The 13,846-nt window shown below is 38.9% G+C and overlaps 1 protein-coding gene across 1 annotated transcript in view; it reads left to right on the forward strand.

Moving 5' to 3' along the window:
* The window catches only part of USP9X (ubiquitin specific peptidase 9 X-linked), a 142,151-nt gene that overhangs the window by 105,882 nt on the left and 22,423 nt on the right, over window positions 1-13,846 (forward strand). Inside the window, exons 27-33 of the mRNA XM_058441305.1 lie at window positions 1,158-1,266; window positions 1,798-1,944; window positions 2,566-2,712; window positions 3,919-4,141; window positions 6,774-6,994; window positions 11,029-11,219; window positions 13,445-13,489. Of these exons, the coding sequence (XP_058297288.1) occupies window positions 1,158-1,266; window positions 1,798-1,944; window positions 2,566-2,712; window positions 3,919-4,141; window positions 6,774-6,994; window positions 11,029-11,219; window positions 13,445-13,489 (1,083 nt within the window). The remainder of the gene's footprint in view (window positions 1-1,157; window positions 1,267-1,797; window positions 1,945-2,565; window positions 2,713-3,918; window positions 4,142-6,773; window positions 6,995-11,028; window positions 11,220-13,444; window positions 13,490-13,846) is intronic.

The raw sequence follows: 13,846 nt of genomic DNA on the forward strand, positions 1-13,846 counted from the left end.
GAGTGCAGTTTCATGATCTCGGCTCACTGCAACCTCTGCCTTCCGGGTTCAAGCAATTGTCCTGCCTCAGCCTCCCAAGTAGCTGGGATTACAGGCGCCCACCACCACGCCTGGCTAATTTTTGTATTTTTAGTAGAGATGGGGTTTCACCATGTTGGCCAGGGTGGTCTTGACCTCTTGACCTCGTGATCCGTCCACCTCACCCTCCCAAAGTGCTGGGATTACAGGCATGAGCCACTGCACCCAGCCTGCGGTTCAGTCTTTAGTGCACGTCAGATTCACCTGAAGAGTTTATTAACACATTGCTGGGCCCCACCTCCAGTATTTCTGATTCAGGAGGTCTGCATTGGAGCCTGAGAATTGGCATTTCTAACAAGTTCCCAGATAATGCTGATGTTGCTGCTCTGGGGACCGTGCTTTTGGAACTGCCAGTACGGTATAAGGCAGCAGTCCCCAACCCTTTTGGCACCAGGGACCAGTTTCATGGAAGACAATTTTTCCATGGATCAGGGAGGTAGTGGGGGATGGTTTTGGGATGAAAGGATTCCACCTCAGATCATGAGGCATTAGTTAGATTCTCATAAGGGGCACATAAGCTAGAAGCCTTGCATGTGTAGTTCAATAGGGTTTGCGCTCTTATGAGAATCTAATGCCACCGCTGATCTGACAGGAGGCGGAGTTCAGGCCATAAGGCTCACTTGGCCTTCTGGCCTGGGGTTTGGGGACCCCTGGCATAAGAGACTTCTGCCACAATAGCCTAACTGTGGTTACTACAGAATTTCCACAGAGCTGTTGTGCAAAACCACAGTTGAATAAAAATTCTGTGGAAGGCCAAAAAGATGCATGAGGTTATTGTAATAGAGCATTTGGTATATAGAGGAACATTTCCAGCCTGTTCCAAGAAAGAGGTGTTAGAAGGTGGTATCCCTCAAACTCTTAGTGTCAGTTTGAGGTTATAGTCCTGGACATACAGTTTATGTATTATGTGGTGTTGGCTTGAGTGCTTGGTGTGTGTAGGTAGGGTAATCCTGTATCCTTACTATTAATTTATCTCCCTTTTATACTCCCTCCACCCCTCCTGCCCAAGAGGGAACAATGTTACAATCATTATTTTAAAATGGAAATAATGTATTAAATGTGAAACATTTTTATTTCAGAACTGTTCGTCAGGTGGCACAGGAGCAGTTCTTTTTAATGTGCACCAGATGTTGCATGGGACACCGGCCTCTACTTTTCTTCATTACTCTACTCTTTACTGTTTTGGGGGTGAGACTTTTTAAAATATGCTTATCAGTGTGATTCATTCTTTAAGCAAGAAACATTCATTGTAGTTTTAGCTTGCATTAAAGTTAGGACAGTCTATATTTAATAAATGAAGTACTACTTAATTTCCCGTACTGTGGTAGTCATCTCTAGTTAACTCTGGGTTTTAAAAAAAGTGGATTTTGCCAGGCGCAGTGGCTCAAGCCTGTAATCCCAGCACTTTGGGAGGCAGAGGCGGGCAGATCACGAGGTCAGGAGATCGAGACCATCCTGGCTAACACGGTGAAACCCCGTCTCTACTAAAAATACAAAAAAATTAGCCGGGCGTGTTGGCGGGCACCTGTAGTCCCAGCTACTCGGGAGGCTGAGGCAGGAGAATGGCGTGAACCCGGGAGGCGGAGCTTGCAGTGAGCCGAGATCGCGCCACTGCACTCTAGCCTGGGGGACAGAGCAAGACTCCGTCTCAAAAAAAAAAAAAAAAAGTGGATTTTGAGGATGGACATGTAAATTGATATTATTCTACTTTGTTTCCAGAGCACAGCAAGAGAGAGAGCTAAACACTCAGGCGACTACTTTACTCTTTTAAGACACCTTCTTAATTACGCTTACAATAGTAATATTAATGTACCCAATGCTGAAGTTCTTCTCAATAATGAAATTGATTGGCTTAAAAGAATTAGGGTAAGTTGCAGTTAATACTCCATTTATATGTCATTATTAGTAAATAGAATGTTTTATTGATGATTTATATTTTTTGAGCATTTTGGTTAAATGGAAAACTCCAAAGATTGATAAAAGGGACCAAAGAATGTACTCTGCATCGGTGGACGTTAGTAACCTGTGGTTCACAAAATTAATGCATATCTAGTTTTGTAAAATGAATTGCTTACTTGAGACTTGAAATACTGATGTTCAGCTTCTTTTATTTTAGCATTTTGGGCCTTTTTGCAAATTCTCATTTTTAAAAAAATTATTCTTAAATTGTTTATGTCAAAAATGATAGAGCAAAACTTTCTATCATAACATCTGATACTTTTTACTTAGGCAGAATGTTACAAGAATTTATTTCTGAAGAGATTTGTAGTTTTTAGCCTTCAAATTAGCATTTCTTCTAGTAGTTCATAAAGCCAGTTTCTAGAAAGTTCTGAAGAAAACAAAGTTGTTTGAATGGAAAGACTTAAGGAAATTATCTCATATCCCTCCAGCTCTGTCTCGTTCTGGCTCCTCTCTCCCTCTTTACCTCCCTTTCGTAAGCTAGACATTTGATTTCTTCCCCCCACCCCGACCCCCCGCCTTTGGCAGGATGATGTTAAAAGAACAGGAGAAACGGGTATTGAAGAGACGATCTTAGAAGGCCACCTTGGAGTGACAAAGGAGTTACTGGCCTTTCAAACTTCTGAGAAAAAATTTCATATTGGTTGTGAAAAAGGAGGTGCTAATCTCATTAAAGTAAGTTCTGTGTTCTTGGTTGTAAGCTACACATCAACCTTCTAAATGTTTATAATCAAATTTCATTAATTTATAGTAGTATCATGTCTTTGTACTTTCTTGATCTTTTCTCTTTTTTAAGAATCTTTATCAAATTTACAGTAATTTAAGAAATACAATTATGCCTTACTTTATTCAAGAGACATTTCTAAATTTGTATTTAAATAAGATTTCATGGCTGGACTTGCTGGCCTCATGCCTGTAATCCCAGTACTTTGGGAAGCCAAGTCCAGTGGATGGCTTGAGCCCAGGAGTCGAAGACCAGCCTGGGCAACATGGTGAAACCCCTTCTCTACAAAAAAAAAAAAAAAAAAAAAAAATTGCCAGGTGTGGTGGCGCACACCCATGGTCCCCAGCTACTTGAGAGGCTGAGATGGAAGGATCACCTGAGCCCAGGAGGTAGAGGTTGCAGTGAGCTGAGATCGCACCACTGCACTCCATCCTGAGGAACAGAGCAAGGCCCTGTCTCAAAATAAATAGATAAATAAATAAGATACTTTATAAAGTAATTGTTGTTTAATTTTTCTGTTTGGAAAATCTGAATTGTTCATTTCATTTAATGAGGCAAACCTCTGTTTCGTAAGAATGCATCTTGTATATCTTTAATGAGTTTTTTTCATACATGTAGTAACACAAGGAAACAAAGTTTCATTTTTGTACATTTTATTTCTATTCAAAATGGGTTTAATTTGCTATACCCTTGATTAAAGGAGCAAACTTAAAATAAAAATTTTATTTCTATATAAATTTTTATATAAATTTATTTATATAAATAAATTTTTATATAAATTTATTTATATAAATAAATTTTTATATGAGTATAAAAAATAAATAATTGTATATAAATATAAATAAATTATATAAAAATAAATTTTTATATAAAATATTTAAATAAAATAATTTTTATATAAATAAATAAAAATGATAAGTACTACATTCAGTTTTCTTAATATTTACAGATTTATTTAACCTGCAAAATTAGGTATGTTAGTGTTAGTAAATAGTGTTTTGAAGGAAGATCTTTTTGTTAGAAAATCTGAGTTTTCTGAGATGTAATGAGATCTTAAATTCCAATGAGTAATTTTAAAATGATTTACTTACAAGAGACTTTTTTTTTCTAAAAATATATAGCATTGCTAATATGTAATCCCTTTTTCAACTTTTTAGGAATTAATTGATGATTTCATATTTCCTGCATCCAATGTTTACCTACAGTATATGAGAAATGGAGAGCTCCCGGCCGAACAGGCTATTCCAGTCTGTGGTTCACCACCTACAATTAATGCTGGTTTTGAATTACTTGTAGCATTAGCTGTTGGCTGTGTGAGGAATCTCAAACAAATAGTAGATTCTTTGACTGAAATGTATTACATTGGCACAGCAATAACTAGTAAGTATTTTTAATATAATGTGATAATTGATCGTTTCAATGTTTCAAAGTTGTTTTCCTGTTTTTCTTTCAGAAAATATTTCCACCTTACGTATTTCTTTCAGTAACTAGTTTAACATTTTTAGTGAATGAATGTACAGTTAAGACCATTATAGGCCGGGCACGGTGGCTTAGGCCTGTAATCCCAGCACTTTGGGAGGCCAAGGTGGGTGGATCACTTGAGGTCAGGAGTTCGAGACCAGCCTGACCAACGTGGCAAAACCCTGTCTCTACTAAAAATACAAAAATTAGCTGGGTATTGTGGTGCATGCCTGTAATCCCAGCTACTCAGGAGGCTGAGACAGGAGAATTGCTTGAACCCAGGAGGTGGAGGTTGCAGTGAGCCAAGATCACGCCACTGCACTCCAGCCTGGGTGACAGAGCAAGACTCCATCTCAGAAAAAAAAAAAAAAAAAGAAAAGAAAAAAGAAAAATAAGACCATCATAAGCAGGCCACCTTGTATAGAAAAAAATTCAAACATTTGTTAAATGGCATCCTATAAGTGGTGTTGCCATTTGCAAGATAAATTTCATCTCATGAAACCTGACATAAAATTCAGACTCCAGATTAAAAAGTAGCCAAAGTAAATGCCGTAGAGTACAGACGTAAAACTTTATTTTATTTATTTTTTTGAGATGGAGTTTCGCTCTTGTTGCCCAGGCTGGAGTGCAGTGGCGCGATCTCGGCTCACTGCAACCTCTGCCTCTCAGGTTCAAGTGATTCTCCTGCCTCAGCCTCCCAAGTAGCTGGACTTACAGGCGCCTGCCATCATGCCTGGCTAATTTTGTATTGCCACCATGCCTGGCTAATTTTGTATTTTTAGTAGAGATAGGGTTTCACCATGTTGGCCAGGCTAGTCTTGAACTCCTGGCCTCAGGTGATCCACCCACCTTGGCGTCCCAAACTGCTGGAATTACAGGTGTGAGCCACCACACCTGGCCCAGACTTAAAACTTTAAATTGCATGTATTGGAAAACCTTTCAGGTCCTCACTTAGAAGTTCCTTAACGCTGTGAGTTCGAAGAAGATCTGGCTTTGAAGATTAGAACGTGAGAAGTTACCATTTTAGTGCACCTTATTTATGTCCTCATTTAATGCCCACACCAGGCGCATGAATAGGCTGCAGATTTCAGACCTTACAGATAAAGAATGGAAGCTCAAAAGGGCAAGGGCAATATAAAATATTAATAACAGAAAAAGCAGAAATAAGCATAATTGGTGCTGTTTTAAGAGAAAATCGCTATTTAAAACACTTAAGAATATAATTGATTACAGTAAATCTTTAAGAACATGTCAAATTACTTTTTGATGTGTTTCAGAATGTTTGGAAGTTTTAAATAACATCTCAGGAATTTCTGAATAAATTGATGGCTTAAAAGGTTAGACCTTTAGCTGTCCTATCAAATCTATGTATTGTGAGAATTTTTGTATATATTTTTTTTTTAACTTAATGGGGGCTAATTTTTTAATCACAGATTGGAGTATAGTGCAACATTGTTTGCATCGTTCCCTATCTGCCATTGTTCCCCATCTGCCATTGTTCCCCGTCAACACATAAATATTTACCTAATTCCATTTTTGGCCATGCAGTTTGGTATGATATAATTAACTGGTACCGTAGACAATGATACTTAATGTTGTTTCCAGGTTTATACTAGGTGGAGGGAGATAGGAAAATGTACAGTGATTTACAATTTTCACAAATCTGCTGTCTTGCTTGCTCCTAAAAATAGCATTATAGATATCAGGAAAGCAAGTGTTACTTTTATTATTACATTTACTAGGAAGAAACAGAAAGTCACCTAAAGGTGGGGGAGAAAAGGTGATAAGCATCAGAACCAGGATGTGAGCCCGTGTGGTTTTAGGATTATTTAAAACTGAGAAAATTATAATGTGTTGATATATTTAGATAACATTTAATTCCTTGCCAAATCTGAAGGCAAAAGTATTAAATATTAAGAAAGTGAATAATGGCTAAAAATAAAGATGCAAGTAAAGTTAGCATGTAGACATTAGCATTATACTATCTTGTACTTTTGAGACTGCCATAGAAGCAACATCATATAAAACGGGTTTAGGCTGGGCGTGATGGCTCACACTTGTAATCCCAGCACTCTGGGAGAACGAGGCGGGCGGATCACGAGGTCAGGAGATCGAGACCACGGTGAAACCCCGTCTCTACTAAAAATACAAAAAATTAGCCGGGCGTGGTGGTGGGCGCCTGTAGTCCCGGCTACTAGGAGAGGCTGAGGCAGGAGAATGGCGTGAACCCGGGAGGCGGAGCTTGCAGTGAGCCGAGATCATGCCACTGCACTCCAGCCTGGGCGACAGAGCGAGACTCAGTCTCAAAAAAAAAAAAAAAAAAAAAACGGGTTTGTGGGTGATTGGATAAGAAGCTGCACAGTGGTGCCTGTTGCTGTATATTTTAGATTGTTTGAAGATGAAGTGCAAACTCAGAACACTGCTTCAGGTTGCTGTAGGGTTAGTGAATTATGGGTGGTAGAATTATTGCCAGGGTTGCTTTGTCAGCGTAATAGAGTTTGAAAGGACAAAATGGCTGTGTTCTTGCTACAAGAATCTTTTCTTCTCTCAGCTTGTGAAGCACTTACTGAGTGGGAATATCTGCCACCTGTTGGACCCCGCCCACCCAAAGGATTCGTGGGGCTGAAAAATGCCGGTGCTACTTGTTACATGAATTCTGTGATTCAGCAACTCTACATGATTCCTTCCATTAGGAACGGTATTCTTGCCATTGAAGGCACGGGTAGTGATGTAGATGATGATATGTCTGGGGATGAGAAGCAGGACAATGAGGTAAATTTGAGTTACCATTTCTGTTTTCTGTGTTTCAAGTTGTGATACCAGGTACTATTCTCTCTTAAGAGAGTATTATACTTTGATCAAACGTGTTAAAGTATATTTGAAAGTTAGGGATGGGCCAGGCACACACCTGTGGTCTCAGCTACTCAGGAGATTGAGGCAGGAGGATTGCTTGAGCCTGGGAGCTTGAGGCTGCAGTGAGCCATGATCATGCCACTGCACTCCAGCCTGGGTTACAGAGTGAGACCCTGTCTCAGAAAAAAAGGAAAAAGTAAGTAGGGATGGACTTCTCCCAGCCAGCATGAACTGCTACCTCTTAACATAGCATAGTGCTCACTACCTACCAGAATTTAAACTGCAGTTAATTTTTAGAATGGTTTGTACATTTCTAAAGCAACAGTTGGCCGGGCATGGTGGCTCACACCTGTAATCTCAGCACTTTGGGAAGCTGAGGCAGGTGGATCACCTGAGGTCAGGAGTTCAAGACCAGCCTGGCCAACATAGTGAAACCCCATGTCTACTAAAAATACAAAAATTAGCCGGGTGTGGTGGCACATGCCTGTAGTCCTAGCTACTTGGAAGGCTGAGGCAGGAGAATCACTTGAACCCGGAAGGTGGAGGTTGCGATGAGCTGAGATGGCACCAGTGCACTCCAGCCTAGATGACAGAGCGAGACTCCATCTCAAAAAAAAAAAAAAAAAAAGCAACAGTTAATGTACTCATGTTTTTTTGTGTAGAGTGTTTAGTATAATTTGGGGTTTGTTTAATGGTAAGAACTTGCGTTTTTAATAATAGTTTAAAATTTTTACTTTTCTATTTCTAAATTTTAATTTTCTATTTTATGCCAAGTTATACAGTATCTGCCAATTTCACTGTCTGTGCTTGCTTTTAGGTTACTCTTTGAATTTCCCTTAGATACAGCTCTTCTTGATTAGGAAATAAACTTTCCCTACTTTAAATAGTCTCACATAGTCTTGTGGCAAAATTTAGGCTGCCCACTGAGTATCCAGTGCAATATAAAGCAGTGAAGAAGTTGAGTTGTAGTGGCGAATCAGAATTGACATAACTATAAGATAGCTCTTTAAAGAAGAGCATATGGCAAGAAGACTTAAGTTGTGGTCATATTTGTGCTTACCCTATAATAATTCCTTGGTTTTACTTTTCCTGTTTATAGTGATAGTGGGAACTGAAGAGAGAAGCCAGAGTATATTCTAATTGTAGTAAATGGTTCTTTTCATTCCCTCCCTTCAGTTGCTAGAACTGATTTTGCTCTGAAGAAGTAGTTTATCAGTTGGAGCTTCTGAAACATCTACTTGCCTCAACTCTTCCCTAGACCTGCTGTGCCAGATGGTCTAGGGATTGGGGTCTGAGCACTTTTACTTTTTAAAAAAAGCTTCATAAACGACACTTATACCCATACCTGATTAAAAATCACTGCTCTGGGAAAAAAATGTAATTCAAATTCCAGTTCTGGAGCCCATCATATACCTGGGATACTGAGTTAAACACAAGTAGGTATAGGTAATTGTACTGGCAAGAAGTAAATGAGGCATACAAAATATAATACAATTTCAAATAAGGTGTACTACTTTTACTCTCGTGGTATCCTCTGCTCCATATTGTCTCTGCACCCCAGTGTACTGTGGGAGTTTTTGTGGGGTTTTTTGGGTTTTGGTTTTTTTGGCTTATGTTTTTGTTTCCAACCCTAGAGTATAAGTTTCTCATGGGCGGGGACTGGTTGTTGTCTATTTCTATATCAGAGTTCTCAGATACAATTCAGAGAATATTGAAAGATAGTTAAATGTAAAAACAAATTCTTCTTTGTAGCTGCCATATGATTATGACCTTTAGGAATTCTGTCTTCATGTTACATCATATACCACTACTTATGTTGTTTTTTAAAATTGTGGTAAAATACATATAACATGAAACTTACCATCTGTTTTTTAAATGTGCAGTTGTCCTATTAAATACATTTACATTGTTGTACATCATCGCTACCACCTATCTCCAAAACTCTTCATATTGCAAAACTGAAACTGTGGCCATTAAGCTACTCCCCATTCTCCCTCCCCACAGCCTTTGGCAACTACCGTTTTTTTTGTCTCTATGATTGACTACTCTACATACCTCATATAAGTGATCATATAAGTGAAGTCATACAGTATTTGCCTTTTCATAGCTGGCTTATTTCATTTTAAAGTCTAAGTAATAATTCCGTTATATGTATATACCACATTGTCCTTATCCATTCATTTGTCGATAGACATTTGGGTTGCTTTCCCATTTGAGCTATTGTGAATAAGGCTGCCATGAACATGGGTATACAAATAGCTGTTTGAGGTCCTGCTTTCAATATTTCCAGGTATATGTTCAGAAGTGGAAGTACTAGATCATTTGGTGATGCTATTTTTATTTTATTATTTATTTTACTTTTTTCAGACAGAGTCTCACCCTGTCACACAGGCTGGAGTGCAGTGGTGCTATCTCAGCTTACTGCAACCTCTGCCTCCTGGGTTCAAGCGATTCTCCTGCCTCAGCCTCCCGAGTAGCTGGGACTACAGGCACGCACCACCACGCCCCGCTAATTTTTGTATTTTTAGTAGAGATGGGGTTTCACCATGTTGGCCAGGCTGGTCTCAAACTCCTGACCTCAGATGATCCACCCACCTTGACCTCCCAAAGTGCTGGGATTATAGGCGTGAGCCACCATATACAGCCAAATTTTTTGAGGAACTGTTTTCTAGAGTGACTGCACCATTTTACATTCCTACCAGCATTGCAGAAGAGCTCCAATTTCTCCATATCCTTGCCAACACTTGTTATACTCGCTCGTTCTGGTAGTTGACACCCTAATTGAGTGTGAGGTAGTATCTCCTCATGGTTTTGATTTGCATTTCCCAAATGGTTAACGATTTTGAGCATCTTTAGCTGTGCTTATTATTGGCCACTTGTTCATCTTCTTTGTCCATTTTTAAATTGAGTTGTGTTGTTGAGTTTTAAGAGTTCTCTGTATGTTCTGGATATTAACTCCATATCAGATATGTGATTTGCAGATACTTTCTTTTGTTGCCTGTACCTCTGATGTCATATCCAAGAAATCATTGCCAAATCCAGTGTCTTGAAGCTTTTGCCCTATGTTTTTTTTAACCGTTTTGTGGTTTTAGCTCTTACATTTAGGATTTTGATCCATTTTGAGTTAATTTTTGTATGTAGTGTTTCATAAGGGCTCAACTTTATTCTTTTGCTTGTGGATTATCCAGTTTACCCAGCACCATTTGTGGAAGAGTACTACAGTCATGCACCACATAACAATGTTTCAGACAATTACAGACCATATATATGACAGTAGTCCAATAAGATTATAATGTCATATTTTTACTGTACCTTTTCTATTTTTAGATGCACAGATTCACTGTTGGGTTGCAGTTGTCTACAGTATGTAGTACAGTAACATGCTGTACAAGTTTACAACCTAGGAGCAATTGGCTATACCATCTAGGTTTTATAGGTACACTCTATGATATTCACAGGACAAAATCACCTAATGATGCATTTCTCAGAATTTATCTGTGTCATTAAGCAAAGAATGACTATACTGATATGGGTATATTTTTTTTTGACAGATCTGAGCGTTTTATATACAATAGCTACACAAAGGGTGTATTATCCCCATTCACACATAAAGAAACTTGAAGCTTAGAAAGTTTAACTAATTTTTACTTGCTCAAAGTTACTTGGCTTATAAGTGGTAGAGCCTGCATTTATGTCTAGTTCAGTCTAAATTACTATGCTAATACTACACTATATTATCTATCTCTCTTATACATGGTCAGGGTTATTTGGTTATGATAACTAATAGGTGAAATAGTGGGGATAAACACTAAATACTAAAAATTTATAAATTGAAAAGTGCTTTGGAAATGAGCATAATAGGAATACAAATCATTTGTTCAATAACTGCTTGGCATTTGTCTCAACGTATTTTACTATATTTTAGCTCATTGGTGACATTTTTTGGTTTCTAGAGCAATGTTGATCCCAGGGATGATGTATTTGGATATCCTCAACAATTTGAAGATAAACCAGCATTAAGTAAAACTGAAGATAGAAAAGAGTACAACATTGGTGTCCTAAGACACCTTCAGGTCATCTTTGGTCATTTAGCTGCTTCTCGACTGCAATACTATGTGCCCAGAGGATTTTGGAAACAGTTCAGGTAAACTGTGGATGGACAATAATAGAGATACTTCTTAAAATGAACATCTCAATACACTAACATTAAACCTCTAAAAGACATGTTGGAAAGCATCTTTTTTTAAGCACTGGTAATATTCAAACTGTCCTTAGTTGGGTGGGTTTTTTGTTTTTCTTTTTTTTTTTTTTAGGTCCCCTTAGGAAGAAGTAGAAACTGGCATAGTAAGGAAGGGCAACATCCTTTAGTCTCTTAACCATATTATTAACTTTTTATTAGGAAAACATCTAATAAATACAGAAGTAGAAAAAATAGTATGAACCCCTGTATACTTGTCACCCAACTTCAGTAGTAGTCAACTTGTGGCCAGCCTCATTTAATCTATATTCTTACCTATTTTCTTCTTTTTCTTTTTTTTTTTTTTTTTTTTTGACATGGAGTTTTGCTCTTGTTGTCCAGGCTGGAGTGCAGTGGTGTAATCTTGGCTCACTGTAACATCCATCTCCCAGATTCAAGCGATTCTCCTGTCTCAGCCTCCCAAATAGCTGGGATTACAGGCACCCACCACCACGCCTAGCTAATTTTTTGTATCTTTAGTGGAGACGGGGTTTCACCATGTGGGCCCAGGCTGGTCTCGAACTCCTGACTTCAGGTGATTCCCACCTCAGCCTCCCAAAGTGCTGGGATTACAGGCGTGAGCCACTGTCCCCGGCCCTTACCTATTTCTAGATTGTTTTGAAGCAAATCTTAGTTCCATCTATAAATACTTAAGTATGTGTCTGTAGTGTCTGTCTCAAAACATGATCATGATACCATTATGTTTTTTTAAAATTGCTTAATATCAAATATCTCTGTCAGTGTTTGAATTTACCGAGTTATCTCATAATTGGTTTTTACTGATATTTTTTAAAAATAAGATTCAGTTGAGGTCCATTTACCACAAATGGTTGATAATGATCTTGATTTTTCATCTGTTCCTTTTTTCCCTTTACAATTATGGGGGAGTCGGAGGACAAATAGCCTGTAAATTTTCCCACAGTCTGAATTTTATTGATGGAATCCCTGTGGTCGTTTATTATTTTCTGTTTTTCTTGGTCACCTGCATCTTCTATAAACACCTTGTGAGATCTAGAGGCTTGATCAGATTGTGGTATTATTTTTCTTTTTGTGGAATGGATAGGCAAGGCTACTTCATAGGGGGTAATGTTTATCTCCATGAGGAGTGACATATAATGTCTGTCTTCTTATGATGTTAACAGCAATTGATTATTATTATTATTATTTTTTTTTTTTCTGTGATGGAGTCTTTGCTCTGTTGCCCAGGCTAGAGTACAGTGGCATGATCTCAGCTCACTGCAACCTCCGCCTCCTGGGTTCAAGCAATTCTGCCTCAGCCTCCTGAGTAGCTAGGGTTATAGGCGTGGGCCAACCATGCCCTGCCAAGTTTTGTATTTTTAGTAGAGACGGGGTTTCACCATGTTGGCCAGTCTGGTCTCGAACTCCTGACCTCAGGTGACCTGCCCGCCTCCTGAAGTGCTGGATTATAGGCATATAGGCATGAGCTACTGCTCCCCAGCCTTTTTTTTTTTTTTTTTTTTTGGAGACAGAGTCTTGCTCTGTTGCCCAGGCTGAAGTGCAATGGCTCGATCTCGGCTCACTGCAACCTCCGCCTCCCAGGTTCAAGCGATTCTTCAGCCTCAGCCTCCCAAGTAGCTAGGACGACAGGCCTACCACACCCTGCTAATTTTTTGTAGTTTTAGTAGAGATGGGGTTTCGCCGTGTTGGCCATGCTGGTCTCAAGTTCCTGACGTCAGGTGATCCACCCACCTCGGCCTCCCAAAGTGCTGGGATTATAAGCATGAGCCACTGCACCCGGCCGCTTCCACATATTAATATTTTAATGGTAGAAATGACTACAGTTAACATTCTTTCAGCTTTTCCACATTTAGGATTGTTTCATTATGACAAATGTCTAGGAATAGAACTCTTAAGATAAAGATGTTAATTGTTACTGGTTTCTAAAGTAGATATCTTTAGACATAAGTCATACATCTGTTCAGTAAGGGAAACAAAATTTCATGTGCAAAACCTACATGATCTTAGTAGAGTTGCATGGAAACAGGCTGGAGCTACCAGTTCATGTTTTTAGATCATTCTCCCCAGGGTACAAGGGTAATTATTATTGGGATGGTAATGATGGTCTAATGGCTGTACCTACTGAGTATACTCTCCTAATTTTGCCTTTATAGATCTCCATCGTTTGTCCAGAGCAGAACAGGATGTCCATGTCCCAGGTGAGTTCCTAATTTACCCATACTTTGTTTCCAGTGAAATTGAGGCAAGGTTTGGAATCTATATAGTAGACTTGAAAATACCAATTATCCCCTCTTCTCTGGCTGTTTTCTATTCAACCTATTCTCAACCTCTGGCTTCTCTGATCCTCCCCCTCACCAGGAGAGAGGAAAAACAAAGAGTCCTCTCTCTACTTCTTGTTCTTTCTTTTTCTTTTTTCTTTCTCTTTTTTTATTTTATTTTATTTTTTTTTTTGGAGACAGTCTTACTCTTATCACCCAGGCTGGAGTGCGGTGGCGCAATCTCAGCTCGCTGCAACCTCCACCTTCCGGGTTCAAGCGATTCTCCAGCCTCAGCCT

The sequence above is a fragment of the Hylobates moloch genome, unplaced genomic scaffold, assembly GCF_009828535.3.
Source record: "Hylobates moloch isolate HMO894 unplaced genomic scaffold, HMol_V3 SCAFFOLD_7, whole genome shotgun sequence".
In the NCBI taxonomy this organism is placed as follows: domain Eukaryota; kingdom Metazoa; phylum Chordata; class Mammalia; order Primates; family Hylobatidae; genus Hylobates; species Hylobates moloch.